The following is a 17730-nucleotide window of genomic DNA, read 5'->3' as shown; positions in this document are numbered from 1 at the left end:
CGTGTTGAGGAGTGGGAGAATGGCTGAGTGAGCACCTGGCAGCTGGCCAAGGTCACTGCACCACAAGAATATGCAAGGTTGAAGTATTTTGGTTCATAAAATATTTTGTTTACATTTTCACCACTCCAAAGCATCATCACCATCCTGAAGTCATGCTGATCTAACCTTCACACTGGCATATGTTATGTATTCAGACCCATGCCAGACATCTCAGATGTCATGCCAAAAAAGCAGATGCCATGCCAAAAACATAAGTCAAAGATGCATCCATTTGATACCTCCAACTCTATTTTCTATAGCATCCACTAAAATGAAGCACTGCACCCAGTGCAGATCAGAATGCACCATCCACATACCAGACTACATTTGTTGGAGGGCTACCAGAAGGGTGAGAGGGTTGGGGCACAGGAGATCTCTGCCAGGACAGACTGAGAAAACTGGAGCCATTCAGCATGCAAAAGGACAAAGGGAGACCCTGCTGTCTACAGCTACCTACTGGGAGAGTACAGAGAGAAGAGAGCCAGACTCTTGCCAAAGGTGTGCCCTTAGCAGATGAGTGGCAACAGACACAAGCTGGCACAGGCAATTCCAATAGGGACTACGGGAGAGCTCCTTAGGGAATCTCTACCCTTGGAGTGAATTCAGCACTTCACTGCACATCCCCTGGAGCAACCTGCTCTACTTGGGCTTGCTTTGAGGAGGATGTTGGATTCCTGGAAGTCATCTCTTCCAAGCCAAATAACTCAATGGATCTGAAATTTGTATTAAACTTGTAGGAAAAGAGGACAATAAGTTGTTGTATGTGTGACTTTCAGTCTGAAATTCAGAATTATTAAGTAGGCTTGGCTTAAAAAAAAAAAAAAGGAAAAAAAAGCTTACTTGAATTCAACTTTTTTGCCTCAAATCTACAATAAGTATGGGGCTGTTCTCCCATTATAAAAAGATGATCTGCCCATGCCCATGAGATGCAAAGCACTGCAATCCATCAGGCTGCTCCAGGCTGAAATAACGCTTCCCACAAGGCAGCTGTCACCATCTCATTTTCTAATGTGAGAAGCTTCTTTACAAGTCTTTTTTGCTTCCCAATTCTTTTTTCCTATGAGTACACAATGCCACCTTCATTTTCCAAGTCCAGCTAGTCACCACACACACCACTCATCTCAGACATCTGAAGGTCCTGGGCACCAAACAGAACTCAGCAACACATCTGGCACAAGGAATAAGAGCCAGTGAGAACGTTTCTCTGAAGCAGCACATGCTGATACAAAGAAGTGAACAAATCTCTGAGCATACAGACCTTCTCACCCATGATGATGGGCATCAAGTGGTCCAGCAAATTAAATTCTGCCACTGGGATTACAATTGTACACTTCAGGACAGTGAATGTTGTGAGTCGAGTGGGAATGTACTCCTCCAATGCTGCTACTTCTTCTGAGCTTGGCATCGTTCTGCTTCCATCACTAATATCTACAATAAATAAAAAAACACAAATTTGACTCAAATATATAAAATGGCTTCTAAAGCTGCTGTTCAGAAACAGTGAGGGACTGGGAAAAAAAAAAAAAGGAAAGCTTCCCCCCTTCACAATTAACAATTTTATGGGACACAGGTTCTATCTAAGGCTAAAAGCAATTGTAACTGGATTTTTCCTTACTTTGAAATCTGTACAGCTCTCTCAGAAACTCATTTTAACTGTTCACCACAGCTTCTTTCCATGCATTTTCATCCTGTAAAACTGTTTCAAACCAACAAATAGACACCAACAGGGACACCTTCATCTCTAAGACTTCAAAGTTGAGGTAGACTTCTCAATGAAAGAAGCCTCTTTACTCAGCAAGAAGCTTGTGACTGAACCAAATGACCTCCAAAGTGTCTGAAATTATCTCAGTCTAGAGAAGAGAAGACTCCAGAGGGACCTTAATGCTGCCTTCCAATACCTGAAGGGATCCTAAAGGAAGGCTGCAGAGGGACTTTTCATGAGGATGTCTAGAGACAGGACAAGGGGGAATGGTTTGAAGCTGAGGCAGAGCAGGGTTAGACTGGAGCTGAGGAAGAAGTTCTTCCTTAAGAGGGTAGTGAGACTCTGGAATAGGCTGCCCAGGGAGGTTGTGGCTGCCTCCTCCCTGGGGGTGTTCAAAGCCAGGCAGGATGAGGCCTCAAGTCTAGCTGAGAGGGGTCCCTGCCCATGGCAGGGAGTAGATGATCTCTGAGGTCCCTTCCAAGCTAAGCCATTCTGTGAACTCGTTCTGATTTCATGCTATATGTTTGTGTCCCTGCAGTAGGAGCAAACCTGGCTTGGCTCTGCTGTATGGCTCATACTCGTGCTCCAGAGCACACACCACCATTTTCATGAGGCGGTGCACTGCGCTGCTCTCCAGCCGAAGGTTCAGTGGGCCCACGATGAGGCTTTTTGTAGACATCTCCTGAACACTGCTGAAATCTTCACTCTTTGCTGAAGCAAGGTCTTGCTGATTCCCAGAAACTGCAAGTTTTGTAAACAAGAACAAATTACACCACACAACTGACTTGTACAGAAAATACACCAAAAATTGAACACATCAGTGCCCTGTGACTGCTTTAACTTGGCTACACAAACATTGGTCCTGCTCCACACAGAGCAAACAGGACAAGAGTCTGCCTTGCCTACCAGCACAGCTTGGAATAACACAACTTAGGAACCTTTCCACTTCCTTTGTATCTCTCCAGTTGGGGATTCTCTGAAGGTCTCTAAACTTCTGTGGCAATAGTTCAATTTCGTTTTAAGTCCGAAGAGAACGTGACAGAAAACTTACTGGTTCTACAAATGCAGGTGATCACAGGTTCCCTTCTGAAACTTCAGAGATGCATGAAGGAAAATCATTTCTGACCACTGAGTATTCAGCTCTCTGTAAACTGTGTGTCTAATTCTAACTGACAAAAAATTTGAACAACTAATAAATACATAAAAAAGGTAATAAAAATATTACAATGAGACTGTTGCATAATAAAGTTGCCACCAACATAGGCAGGCACACACTATAAAGAAAACAGAACCTCAAAAGCAAACCCCATTAGGTCATGCAAATCAGAGATCCAGGGACGGCCAGGGTACACAACCTTTCTGGGAAATCACTGGTTTGTGCTGAAACGCCAACCAGAAACTAGGAAAATAAAGCTGGAAAGGAATGAGAGGCCAAGTTTCATAGTAAGACTACTGTGCATGACTGTCTTGTTTTCATTCAAAATACTAGAAGTGATTAACACACTTCTAGGAGTGCCAGATGGAACTCCTGAGGTTAATGTTATCCAGGAGGCACTCGTGGTTTAATCAGTAATCGTATGCTCCAAGGAAGGTTAAAGGTGCAGAGAATGTGTCAAACTAAAATTGCCTTGACAGATAAAAATCTTACAATCACAGTAACTGCATCCTAGAACTTCAGCTGGGTTAGGGCTTTTTCAGGGAAAAGTGGTGTGCACTGAGTGTAACCAAAACCCTGGCTAATGTCAAAACAAGACCTAGTGAGATGCAGACTTCCACATAGTCAAAATGGAGCAAGATTTATATTGCTTGCAAAACCCTGAAAGGTGTTTGCAGCTTCACTTCAAAGAAATCATTCACACCTATTTCTTCATGTTCCATTTAATAATTACATATTTGATTTGTAACACAGAAAAATTAGCTTCAAAGTAACTAGCACAAAATGTTGCATTGGTCTTACCAGGGAACAAAACTACCTGAAAGTGTAAGTTCTTATTCTAGAGCTTTAACAACCATTTATACCATCCATTTAAAAAGGAATGTAGTCAGGTAGCTGCAATCAGAGGAGTAAGAGGAAGCCAAGCCACATTTTGTGGGGTGTTTTCCTGGTGACAAATGCAAGAACTAAAAGCCAAGGCCCTGAGAAAGCAAAAGGAAAGAAAGAGAAAGGAAGCTGTGAAAGGGAAAAAGGTATTCCCATAGCACCAGCAGCCTGGCCCTAAGGGGGGAAAAAAGTGTTGAGTTCATCAGCTCCTCCAGAAGGTTAGAGTCAAAAAGATGTCATTCCATTCCTTGTAAGAAGGAAGCAAGGAGCAAGACAAAAAAAACACACACACCACAAGGATCAACTTGCATTTTAAGAACATAGCCCCAATGAAGCTGTCTGTGCTTACTCCAGTCCTCTAACAAGGACACAAGACTTAGTTTCTTTCTATAAAAGTTCTTTAGTTTCTTTCTATAAAAATTTTGTGTGCAATTCAACAGTTCTGTCTTTATGAGAGCCAGAAGTAGACTACAGGAGAACTGCAGATGACACTGCCTGGGGCTGGTGGGGGGGAATCACATCACGATTCACAGTAAGAATCTGTATAAAAATACACATCAACTCCTCTGTCCTGGCTTTTGTGGCTCTTACAAAAGCAGATCTGCTCACTGCATTTCATCCACTGGATTGTCTCAGGTTTACAGGAATCTCAACAGTTACTTGGAATTAGCTACTATTTCCATGGTGCATGGTTTAGGCTAACATTTGCTCACAAAATTATTCAGATATGCATCCTTAAAGATCAATTCTCCTCACTATCTCTTATCACCACATTTTGCTTTGTAGGAGAAAATGACAGTAGATGATCAATTTCATTCATCAATCAAGCTTTCTTAAAAGATTCCTTTTTACCCCCAAAATCAAGAAAGGCAACCCAAGACATCATGCTTTATAAACTTCACCACTTCTACAAGGCAATTGATTTCAGTTTAGCAACTGACAATGACAGACATCATTGTGATTACTTATGCAGGGGCAAAAAGAAGAGAATAAAAACGGGAAGGACACCAACTACCAACAGCTAACCAAAACAGTTAAATCTCAAACACATCAATGAAGATGAAACCATTTTAACGACAAACAGGATGGTAAATCTAAGGTAAGTTAGAGGGCAGTTGGTCAAAGACCAGCTGGGCATGAAAAGTGTTTGTTTCCATTATTTAACAGGGTAAACAATAAAAGAAAAGGTACCTTTGCCACTGGTGCTTTCCATTGTGTACAGGTAATCCATGTAGAAAGCCCCAAACCTCTGCATTCCAGCTATCTCTGTGTACGTCTCCTACCAACAAAGCAAACCAAACAAAGTAAATGTTGTACAAGGAAAGAATCTGCAGATGGCCAACTGATAGGTTGGGATGAGAGAGATATACTGATGTTTGGATTTGTGCATCAACACAAGGAAAGGCTTATCAAGACAAAGGACAGAGGTTATCCCAAAGAATTCACCTTTCCAGCAGGTAATGTAACTTCTACTTGAGGCTACACAAAGGCACATCCATAATTCCAGTGGACATGCTGACCAATTCATCAATAACATTTAGTTAATTAGTACTTTTAATGGAGTAAATATTCTTCACTTGACCTACATCCACCAGATCTGCCTAATCAACTACACTGAAAACTGGAGCTTTTTTATGTAAGGAGTACTGTGGCTTTAACTTTAAACAGTAGGAAGCTTCTTAAGACCTCATGCCAACATTGGGATTTAGCATTTTAATCATCACACAGCAAGTTTGCTTCCCCTCTTACCAAAAACTAGGCAAACCATAAAAGCAAAGACATGACAAGGAAAGAGTAAAGCTCAAAACCAAACCACACTATGTGAATTCATTAGTTAATTTTATTCTTTGGGGGATTCTTCAGGGTTACACTTCACCTAAAAAAAGGTGAAAACAGTAACGTTAGATCCATTCAAAACTGTAAATGCCTTACCTGTACAATGATAGAGCACAGAGCTCCACCTATGACCACACCTGAAGGGACCACTGTGAAACTGCATTCAGGCTTTAATAATTACAATAAAGGGAATAAAGTTTTGCTGCACAACTGAAAACAGACTGTTGTTGACTGAAAATCTGTCTCTATCAAAGGCAGAATTAGCAAGACTTCCTCCATGGATACACACAGAGCACTCAGACAATAAGATGAATATTGCCCATGGAACTGCTTTCCATGGGAGCACTTCTTAGTTTGAAGACCATGAAATGCTTACTGTCAGGGTTTAAAGAAGTGTGTGTTGGTGAAGCTGGACTTCTTGCTACCATCCTCTCACAGCTCTCTCAGAGGTGTTCTGCAGTTCGTGCTTTTGAAAACTAAAGGCATTCAGTCAGCTTTTGGGGCAGGAAGGGGGTGAGATTTCTCTTGGCCATGTTTCTGTCATTTGATTTCTTATAAAACATTGTCTGCTTTACCTTTTTTGCATGTTTTACCTTTTTTTGCCTGCTTTACCTTTTTTTTTTTTTTTTGGCCACCTGCAAAGTAAGATTCAGTTAAGCACAGCCAAGTAATGACTATTAGTCCTCTATAGTACCCAGACCTAAATAATCATGACTAATATCTTAGAGAGCATCAGAAGCTGTTCTTTTTTCTAAGTAAAATGTAGTCCTCTGACCTTATGATGAGCTGCATCCAGTATAAACTCTGCACGAATACCGTTGTTTTCTGGACTCCTGTAATCGAACAGGGAATTGGTGAGGTAGGTCATCCCTTTAGCACTCAGATTTTCTCCACAGTTAAAGAAGTAGGCCTCCTTCATGAGGTAGCAGAAAATAACAAAACAGGGGAGGAAAAAAAAAAGAATACAGTGACATGAACAGAGTAGTTTCAGTTCTGTCGTAACACACCAATGGCACCATAGCATAAAGAGCACATTTCATGATGAATGAAAACATTTACCACAGCTTCATTCCAACAATACTGAACTTTCTGTCTGCTCCCTCCCCATCCTCCCATCCCCCTAAACTGAAGAGATATGGATTTGATGGCTGGTTCCTTAGACGAAGAATTAGTTGGATGACTGCATAGAAAGGGTAGCAATCAACGGCTCCATGTCCAGATGGCACCAGGTGACAAGTGGTGTCCCTCAGGGGTCTGTATTGGGACCAGTCCTACCCAGTGTCTTCATCAGTGTTACACACAGTGAGGCTGATGATGATGCCAAGCTGAGTGGTGCAGTTGATAAGACTGAGGGAAGGGCTGACATCCAGAAGGACATAGACAGGCTAAAGAACTGGGCTCAGCAGAACCTCTTGAGGTTCAATAAGGCAGAGTGCAAGGTCCTTCATCTAGGTCAGGGCAACCCTCAATACCAATCCAGGCTGGGGGATAATAAAATTGAGAACAGCCCTGAAGAAAAGGACTTGGGTGTGCTGGTGGGTGAGAAGCTGGACATAAGCCAGCAATGCACACATAGTAGAATCCCTTGTTCAGCAAGTCAGCTGCATCTCAGTATACTCACCTCATCAGTCCTATTCATATTGTCTTCAAAATCCTTAATCCCCATAATTCCTTTAAGGCACATAGCTTGGCAACCAACAAAACCTATTTGGCAATCAAAGAAAAGTTCACCTTTCATGAGGACCTAGTGAGGGGAGGAGAAAAAAAAAAAAAAAGAGATATTTTGAAGAATTCCACTGAGAATTCTCAGAATTTCTTTTGAGAAACAGAAAAGGTGGAGAAAAGTGAACCACAGTATGTTTAGATTTATACATTTAGACTTAAATAAAAATCAAGTTAATTAAACAGGGCACTTGGAAGGGGTTACTGCAGTGTCTGATCACTGTGGCACAGGAAATTGAGAGAAGTTCTAAATTATTATTATAATAAATTGACCAATTATAGCAGAATATAAAAAAAAAAGAATCAGTAGTGAAATAATTTCACAACATGTTCTTGGTAATGACTTCCTCCATTATGTAAAATGAATCAAAAAAACAAATCTGCAATTGAAAAATTACCTCAACTGTGGTTCCTTCTTGTTCCCAACATAAAACTTCTTTGGATTTGACTTTCTGAGGGCTGTAATAACTACTTTCAGTTTGCATTTCAGTGAGCTGTGAAACAATAGGATGAACACCTTATATGAGTTAATATCAGTATTAACCAGCAGCAATGTCATTAACGTACAGCACTCCTGAACATAAACCAGGGGCCCAAACCTAGTCACAAGCAGGAAAGAGGTGCAGTTAAACACCTGCAAAGTATTGCCCATATCAGAACTCCTTGTGTTCAGCTTGGGGTTTAAGGCTGCTGTAACAGAAAGGTTTAAATCCTCTGCAGTACTTTTAGTTTCTAAAGAGAAATTATGTGAAAAGATCAGGCAGATACAGAGCTGCCTTATCAACACAGCATCAAATCAGCTTCTAAATTACTGTTAAAATCAAATCATACAGAATCACAGAATCTTAGGGGTTGGAAGGGACCTCCAGAGATCATCCAGTCCAACCCCCCCGCCAGAGCAGCAGCACCAGGGCAGGTCACACAGGAACACATCCAGGTGGGTTTGGAATGTCTCCACAGAAGGAGACTCCACAACCTCTCTGGGCAGCCTGCTCCAGGGCTCTGGCACCCTCACAGGGAAAAAGTTTTCCCTTCTGTTCCCATGGCACCTCCTCTGCTCCACATTGCACCCCTTGCCCCTTGTCCTGTCATTGGACATCCCTGAGCAGAGCCTGGCTCTGTTCTCCTGACACTGCCCTGCACATCTTTATCAACAGGAATGAGGGCAGCCCTCAGGCTCCTCTGCTCCAAGTCCCAGCTCCCTCAGCCTGTCCTCACAGGGAGATGTTCCACTGCCTGCAGCAGCTTGATGGTTCTCTGCTGGACTCCTTCAAGCAGTTCCCTGAGGTCCTTCTTGAACTGAGGGGCCCAGGACTACATTATTTATTCTTCCTAACAAATAATTAAGCAGCATGACATTAAGGAAAGATTTCTATTACAGTTAAACTCATTTTTATCACAGCAATCAACAGAAACATGCATTTATATTTCTTGCATGATTCCATTATAAAACTTTAAAATGGTAAAACACACATTCAGGTTAAAAATCCTACAACCTACAGCTAAGGAAAGAGAGAAGAGTCACAAAATAATGAAGGTGTCCTATTTTGCATTTAAAAAAATATGTAAGTTTGCTGAGCAGTTTAAGTAGCTTTCTAACTTCTACATGAAAATATCTCTAAGCTCTCAATATTTCCAATAGTGGCTACACACAGATGTGGTTTCAAATTAAAATTTTGTAATCCAAATGTCCTCAAAAACTGGATAGGGAAAAAAATAAAAAAAAAAATTCATTGATCAGCCTTCAGCTGTGTGCAATTATTGGAGAGGAAAAGCAATTAATTGATTAAAAGAACTCAGTCATTACAAGAGCCATTTTCAGCATTATTAGAAAGTGCTGTTTCATTTGGCAGGCTGTTTAGCTGGAATGGTATCAACTGTTCAGAATGCTAATGCAGAAACCTGACCTGATTTTGTCCCAAAATCTGAACCGCAAATTAATTCCATACATTCTTTGCATGCAAGCAGAACGAGGAATTCTGTTTTCCTCCTGTCACCATACTAGTACCCTACACCATTTATAGAATGGAGGATGTTACATTTTGAGCAGTTTTTATCACTTCCTAAAATTAAATGCATAAAGCTGCCAGTGAAGCACCAGGAAAGCTCAGTTCAGCAAAGCATGGTCAAAAAAAGAGGCCATGCCATTTTTGATGGGTTTTCTCACATGAGGAAAGAGCATGAAGATTCCTACTGCACAGCACAGTGCAAAGGGAAGAATCTGCTGAGCTTTGATAATGAGAAACTTGTTTTGGCCATTTGTTTGGGTGCCCCAGACTCCCACAACATCCTTCTCTCTAAGCTGGAGAGATATGGATTTGGTGGGTGGACTGTCCAGTGGATAAGAAATTATCACATCCAAAGAGGTGATTCTGCCCCTCTGCTCTGCTCTGGTGAGACCTCACCTGCAGTGCTGTGCCCAGCCCTGGAGCCCTCAGCACAGGAAGGACACAGACCTAATGGAGAGGGGTCCAGAGAAGGGCCACGAAAATGCTCAGGGGGCTGGAGGACCTCTCCTACAAGGACAGGCTGAGGGAGCTGGGGTTGTTCAGCCTAGAGAAGAGAAGGCTCCAGGGAGACCTAAGAGCAGCCAGTACCTGAAGGGGGCTACAAGAAGACTGCAGGGTTGGAAAAGCCCTCTCAGATCATTGAGTCCAACCATTCTCTAACTCTGCCAGGTCTGGTGCTAAATTGCATCCCTCAGCATCACATCTCTTTGCCTTTTAAACCCCTCCAGGGATGGGGATTCAACCACCCCTGGGTTCCCCTAGTGCAGAATTTGACATCCTTTCGGTGAAAAATTATCTTCTAATCAGAGACACACTTACCTTAAAAGTCACTGTTGCCTTTGTACAATAAAACCCAACTGAGATAACAGGATCCTTGAGGGACTGAGATTTCTGCTGATGCAGCATCATCCCATCATCAATTCCACTAGAGTCATTGTCCTCCTCATCATAACTCACAATAGCAGGAACAAAAGACCAAGCCCAAGAAACCCATCCTTGGTGCTGGTCATCATCTTGATGCAAATAAGGATCTTGACTGATGTACTGTGTAGGATATTGCAGCACTGAGGTTGTTTCATCTTCTGCACCTTTTAAAACAAAACCAAATTTAAAATCCACAGTGCTTGCAAATTCCTTCCTTATATTCAAAGTTATAGGATGTGACATTAACTAGGACAATATTTCACATTTGGTTTACAAAGATAGAAAATTAGTAGAAACTTTAAATTTTGGAATGTTTCAAACTCTTGACTCATTAAGGTTTTCCTCCCCCCAAAAACAAACAAACAAACAAAAAAAACTAAGGAACTTTCCAATAGTTTTATTACTGTACAGTGCATCCAACCCGGCCTTGAACACCCCCAGGGAAGAGGCAGCCACAACCTCCCTGGACAGCCTATTCCAGAGTCTCAGCACCCTCAGATTGAAGAACTTCTTCCTCAGATGCAGTCTAACCCTGCTCTGCCTCAGCTTCAGACCTTGCTCCCTGTCCTGTCTCTACACACCCTCTGCAGCCTTCCTGTAGGATCCCTTCAGCTATTGGAAGGCAGCTCTAAGGTGTCCCCAGAGCCTTCTCCTCTCCAGGCTGAACACTCCCAGCTCCCTCAGCCTATCCCCCGAGCAGAGGTGCTGCAGCCCTTGGATCATCTTTGTGGCCTCCTCTGGACTCTCTCCAGCAGCTCTGTGTCCTTCTTCTGCTGGGGACACCAGAACTGGAGGCAGTATTGGAGGTGAGGTCTCAGCAGAGCAGAGTCAAGGGGCAGAATCCTCTCTCTTGCTCTGCTGGCCACTCTCCTCTGGCTGCAGCCCAGCACACAGCTGCCCTCTGGGCTGCATGAGAGCACCTACAATTTTACTTTTGTATTTTGAATGTTTTCAACTTAACAGAATTTGAACATACTTTGCTCAGGCAGCAGAATTATACATTCATGACACAATGCACCCTGCTGCCATATCTCAAGCTCTTGGTCTTATGTTTAGGTATATAACAACAAACTGCTCTTAGAATATTCTTAGAGAGGTGATTTATTTTATTATGCCAATATTGGCATCAGAAACATAAATTCCTTCCAAAAGAATAAGAATTAGTGATAACTGAACCCAGTAAATTCTTTAAACTGAAGAGGGGGTGTGCTAAATTGTTTAACAAATCTTCAGAACCCTTTCAAAGAGTCATAAAAATAGAATCTCTAAAGGAGGTCTGTACATTATTAAACTTTAAAGAATTTAGGCACAATTCCAGTGGAATTAATCTTGGATTTCATGAAGCCTTAGTCTTGGAGGGAAAAAAAAGAAGTTACAAAACTGTGGCTAATAAAGCTCAGCAGATAATACATTTAATTTTTTGCTGTACTTAATTAAATTTTGTTTTCCTGAAAGTAGTAATAGCACATTTGAAGGCTGCTCAGAAAAAATCACATCTGTGATTGGAAACATGGAAGAGAAATGGACCACAAAGTGCTGAGAAAGTGTGGGGTGTTTTTCCCTTCTCATACACAGACAGAACATGAAGCCAGAAGTGGGAAAAAAAAAAGTGAAGTTCGAAACTGCTGGCATGGGTCACCTGCTTCATGTCACTTTGTCACTCCTGATTAACCACACTGAACAAGAGGGGAACAAAATGAGAGGTTTCAAAGTTTTTGTCTTTTTATATGTGCAGAATTGTGTGTGTGCCTACACAGATACTAAACTATGTAGGACACAAGCAGCAGCAGTGTGAAGGAAAAGAGTTAATGACAGTTTTAGCCTCTATGTGGCAAAATATTTTGCAGTGAAGACAGAAATAGACTTCTAGAACTGTTTCTACAGCTCTGGCTTGGCCACCCAACAATTGCCATCTGGTTTGTGTTCTGGAGGAGATAATGCCATCAAACAGATATGAAGATGCAATGAAGTGCAATGACAACATTTGAGCACAGAGCAGTTGAAAAAAAATTGTATTGGTTCCTTCCACTGCAAGAGTAGTCTTGCTGGCCCTTCTGACAGCTCTGTGTCTACAAGTGAGGAGTTACACAATTCTGGCTTGTTTAGATGGCTATTTTATTGAAAACTTGGAAGTCACATTCACAGTTGTCATTTGCATTCTTCTTTTGAGATTTACAGACAGCAATTCAACCTTCCTGAGAACATGGATGAAAAATAAGGATGACAAGAGATGCCTTGCCAAAGATTTTACTCATATTTGGACCTAAGAATCTCTTACTCCATTCCAGACTGAGCACTTCTAGGCAGATGCCTTCTGTTTTAACCTTATCTTCACTTAAACTGTTTCACCACCCAGAGAATCATACAATTGTTTGGGTTAGAAGGGACCTCTAAAGGTCATCCAGTCCAACCACCCTGCAGTCATCAGGGACATCCTCCACTAGATCAGGTTGCTAGGAGCCTTGGCAAGCCTGACCTTGAATAGCTCCTCAACTACCTCCGTGGGCACCCTCATGGTGCAGAACTTGGTCCTAACATCCAGTCTAAAGCTGCTCTTCTCTCATTTCAAACCACTGCCCCTCATCCTGTCCCTGCAGGCCTTTGCAAACAGTCCCTCTGCAGCCTTCTTGTAGCCCCTTTCAGGTACTGGAAGGTCACCATTAGGTCTGCCCTTCTCTTCTCCAGGCTGAATAACCCCAGCTCCCTCAGCCTGTCCTTAAAAAAAATCTAGATTTTAGTATAAACTAAAATGCCTTTATATCACTGCAAATACATAACAAACATAAAACCTCAATTAGACCAAAACAAAATAATATATAAACATGGTAGCAAAGTTGGTAGCCCCTAGAACACAACATAAAATTGAGGCTGGAGTGAAAGGTTCACTGCTGAAAATCCATCATTGTTTTAATCCCAGCAATATTTGGGAAGTAGCAGGTAGGAAGCCTCATTGCCCTCATCAGTGCTCCTCAAAAGACCATGTCACAGCAGAGTTTCCAGGAAAGATCATGTAGAAGAGGCAATCCATGTCACATAAATAACCAGCACAGAGCACAAGGCAAGGCAGAAGGACAGCAGTGCTGCAAAGACAGTGCAAAGCAGTGCTCTGCTGTTTAGAACTGATGCTGATACAGCCACTCTCAGGGGCAACTTTCAAAGAAAGATTTAAAACCAGGCCACTTTGAAACTGGCAGCAGCCACATTGAATTAAAACAGAAAAAGGGAGAAAAGTCAAAGCTGCCTAAGGACAGGTACTTTGCATGATACAGTGACAGATAAACCCTAAGGTATCCTGCTGGGTCACAACTTCTAAAATGATCTTTTTATCTGAAGTTTAACCTGAGTTTAGTCAGGACCATCAGAATACTTTTCAGAACACAATCTAGAAACAGATGTTAAGAGCACTGCACACCTGCCCAGCCTCTACCAAACTACAGACTGCCAAAGTACTTTGCAATCACTATACCTGGCCATTTATATTTGTAAAAAGCAAGGAAATTGTTTTCATAAAGGTCTTTTCAAACAGTAAAAATTCTATTTACCTGTGACATTCCCCAATGTATCTTTAGTGTGGGAAGCCACATCTTCACTTTCCTCCTCTTTGAAGCTGCCTATTTCTCCATAATAAAGAGCGATCCCAAGCTGCATTATTCGGATGAACATAGGAAGCTGCTGATCAGAGATGGAGAGTTTCAAACTTTCAACTAAGGTGTGGATCTAGAACAGAAAAGAGCACAAAAGCAATTCATATCCAAGCTCTGCCATCATGAAAGCTACCCCTCAAACCATACAACCCCATATTCATTTTGTGTCTGCATTCTGATTTCTGAAAACAAAAGCTACAGTCCAACACTAGGCACAGGGCTGTGAACGATGACAGACCAGGGCTGGGTTAGTCCAGGATCCACTAAAAATTGTAAGTAAGATGATCACACATTGTCATTTTTTTACAATAACATCACCATTTTAAACTACATAGAGGAACAGCCCCATGCACCACTACAGGTTAGGGGTTGGCCTACTGGAGAGTAGCTCCACAGAAAAGGACCTTGGAGTCCTGATTGATAAGTAGTTCTCCATGGAACAGCAATGTGCCCTGGTGGCCAAGAAGGCAATGGTATCCTGAGGTGCATTAAGAGTGTGTCCAGCAGGTCAAGGGAGGTTCTCCTCCCCCTCTACTCAGTCCGAGTTAGACCACATCTGGAATATTGTGTCCAGTTCTGTGTTCCCCAGTTCAAGAGGGACAGGAAACTACTGGAGAGAGTCCAACAGAGGACTACAAGGATGTTTAAGAGACTGGAGCATCTCTCTTACAAGGAAAGGCTGAGAGACCTGGGGCTGTTTAGTCTGGAGCAGAGAAGGCTGAGAGGGAATTTGATCAGCGTCTACAAATATCTGAAGGGTGGCAGTCAGGAGGATGAAGCCAGGCTCTTTTCAGTGATAACCAGCGATAGGACAAGGCGCAATGGACATAAACTAAATCACAGGAAATTCCATCTCAACATGAGAAAAAAAAAACCAACTTTTTCACTGTGAGGGCAACAGAGCCCTGGAGCAGGCTGCCCAGAGGCTGCTCCTTCTCTGGGGACATTCCAAAAACCACCTGGATGCATTCCTGTGTGACCTGCCCTGGGTGACCCTGCCTGGCAGGAGGGTTGTTTCTTTTCTTTGGATTATCTGCAGACTTTTTTTTTTTCTCTCTCCTTATAATGGTTGTTTTGTTTTGCAAAACTTCAGAAAAACCAAAAAATATTCCAGAGCAATCCTTCCTTGCTGTTACTGTACACAGACTAATTGCATCATATGAACAAAACACGATCAGAACATCCCTTTAGCAAAAACCAACAGCATTAGCTTAGCATTTTACTTTAAATTTCAAGCTAGACTTTGGGGAAAGAAAAAGAAAATCAATATTTCACTTGTCAGCAGCAAAAAACCAACCAAACAACCCAATAATACTGTGGATACCTACTTTAATAATAGATGGCATTTTGGAGTTGAGGTTATCGTAAGTAAAATGCAGACGAGTCCTGAAGGAACACTTATAGAGCAGAGGCTCCTGGTAGAATTCAATTTTACCACTAGCATTTCTCTTATCAAGACAGACTGTGCAGTCAGAGAAGTTGATCATCTTTCTCAGGACCAGATCGGTGGCTTTGAAAAGAAACATAAAGGTTAAAAATAAAAGTCTATTGCATTAAAAAAAAAAAAAAAAAAAAAAAAAATCAGTGATTCATCCATGTTCTTACCTAGAGGAAAACAAGACAAGGCAGTTGTTGTGTTGATTGTTTAGATCATCAGCACAGTGCTTGCTTATGTGGCTAAAGACAATAAGCTAAGGACTCTCTCAGCTGAATACTTCGAAGTGAGAACAATTTGCTCACATCCAATTCAGAATTTCATCCCTTCACTATACCTTCCATCTGTTTATAACAGAATAGTACTGCTTCCTGTGCAAGCGAAGGCCCAGCAACATTCTTGGCATTGGCGAACGTGCTTGGCCTCACTCTTGGCATTGGCGAACGTGCTTGGCCTCACTCTTGGCATTGGCGAACGTGCTTGGCCTCACTCTTGGCATTGGCGAACGTGCTTGGCCTCACTCTTGGCATTGGCGAACGTGCTTGGCCTCACTCTTGGCATTGGCGAACGTGCTTGGCCTCACTCTTGGCATTGGCGAACGTGCTTGGCCTCACTCTTGGCATTGGCGAACGTGCTTGGCCTCACTCTTGGCATTGGCGAACGTGCTTGGCCTCACTCTTGGCATTGGCGAACGTGCTTGGCCTCACTCTTGGCATTGGCGAACGTGCTTGGCCTCACTCTTGGCATTGGCGAACGTGCTTGGCCTCACTCCTGGCATTGGCGAACGTGCTTGGCCTCACTCCTGGCATTGGCGAACGTGCTTGGCCTCACTCCTGGCATTGGCGAACGTGCTTGGCCTCACTCCTGGCATTGGCGAACGTGCTTGGCCTCACTCCTGGCATTGGCGAACGTGCTTGGCCTCACTCCTGGCATTGGCGACCGTGCTTGGCCTCACTCCTGGCATTGGCGAACGTGCTTGGCCTCACTCCTGGCATTGGCGAACGTGCTTGGCCTCACTCTTGGCATTGGCGAACGTGCTTGGCCTCACTCCTGGCATTGGCGAACGTGCTTGGCCTCACTCCTGGCATTGGCGAACGTGCTTGGCCTCACTCCTGGCATTGGCGAACGTGCTTGGCCTCACTCCTGGCATTGGCGAACGTGCTTGGCCTCACTCCTGGCATTGGCGAACGTGCTTGGCCTCACTCCTGGCATTGGCGAACGTGCTTGGCCTCACTCTTGGCATTGGCGAACGTGCTTGGCCTCACTCTTGGCATTAGCGAACGTGCTTGGCCTCACTCCTGGCATTAGCGAACGTGCTTGGCCTCACTCCTGGCATTGGCGAACGTGCTTGGCCTCACTCTTGGCATTGGCGAACGTGCTTGGCCTCACTCCTGGCATTAGCGAACGTGCTTGGCCTCACTCTTGGCATTAGCGAACGTGCTTGGCCTCACTCCTGGCATTAGCGAACGTGCTTGGCCTCACTCTTGGCATTAGCGAACGTGCTTGGCCTCACTCCTGGCATTAGCGAACGTGCTTGGCCTCACTCTTGGCATTAGCGAACGTGCTTGGCCTCACTCCTGGCATTAGCGAACGTGCTTGGCCTCACTCCTGGCATTAGTGAACGTGCTTGGCCTCACTCCTGGCATTAGTGAACGTGCTTGGCCTCACTCTTGGCATTAGTGAACGTTCTTGGCATTATTCTCTCAGGAAGAACATTGAGTATTTTCCCTCAAAGTTCTCTTTCCAGTCTTCCAAGGCTCATTCCCATGATCTTAACAGGAAACACTTTGTAGTTCTGCAGTATGAGTTTGCAGTAACTTCAGCCCGAACAAAGAGCTGAGTCCAGTGGTCAGAAAACCGTTGCATTCCCCATTCCACCACAGATCATCTGTGTGACCTTAAAACGCTCCTACTGTGCCCAACTTCCACCTCTATCAACACCCAGTGAGAACACTTCAGCTTATAGGTCAGTGTTGGCCACTCCAACACCTGTGATTCTGTGAAGAGTGCCCCCACTGTGACACCTAAATTAAAAACATCTCCACTCACCAGAGATGTCCATGAATGCTCGGTCCCAGAACTCATTCACTGTGTAGCACTCTGCAGAAGTGATGTTGACTGAGAGGACGATGTCATCCTCCACATATTTCAGGATGAGGTTGTTGATCACGATGTTGACATTGTTCACAACTCTCCTAATCAAACTCTGAACATAGCCTATGGAACAAAACCAGCTCTGAGGAGTTACAAGAAGACACAAGGCCACACTCCTTTATTACTAAGGTCATTACTACCAACTTGTATACTTTTAAACAAACCAGGTATCACTGTCCTTTATCGATCCCAAAACCACAGAACTTACAATTCTTTGACATTCA

The 17730-nt window shown here is 43.2% G+C and overlaps 1 protein-coding gene across 2 annotated transcripts in view; it reads right to left on the bottom strand.

Annotated features, from left to right (window-relative positions):
* The window catches only part of VPS13B (vacuolar protein sorting 13 homolog B), a 316612-nt gene that overhangs the window by 276418 nt on the left and 22464 nt on the right, over positions 1-17730 (bottom strand). For both annotated transcript variants that reach the window (XM_054385615.1, XM_054385616.1), the window contains exons 4-13: positions 17402-17569; positions 15246-15427; positions 13816-13990; positions 10169-10437; positions 7739-7834; positions 7240-7362; positions 6394-6531; positions 4974-5061; positions 2291-2482; positions 1298-1467 (exon numbers count right to left, since the gene is read on the bottom strand). In XM_054385615.1, coding sequence (XP_054241590.1) covers positions 1298-1467; positions 2291-2482; positions 4974-5061; positions 6394-6531; positions 7240-7362; positions 7739-7834; positions 10169-10437; positions 13816-13990; positions 15246-15427; positions 17402-17569 — 1601 coding nt within the window. The remainder of the gene's footprint in view (positions 1-1297; positions 1468-2290; positions 2483-4973; positions 5062-6393; positions 6532-7239; positions 7363-7738; positions 7835-10168; positions 10438-13815; positions 13991-15245; positions 15428-17401; positions 17570-17730) is intronic.

Source organism: Indicator indicator, chromosome 12 (assembly GCF_027791375.1).
Source record: "Indicator indicator isolate 239-I01 chromosome 12, UM_Iind_1.1, whole genome shotgun sequence".
In the NCBI taxonomy this organism is placed as follows: Eukaryota; Metazoa; Chordata; class Aves; order Piciformes; family Indicatoridae; genus Indicator; species Indicator indicator.
Note: the sequence above shows the minus strand (reverse complement) of the source record. Positions and strands in the feature narration are given on the sequence as shown.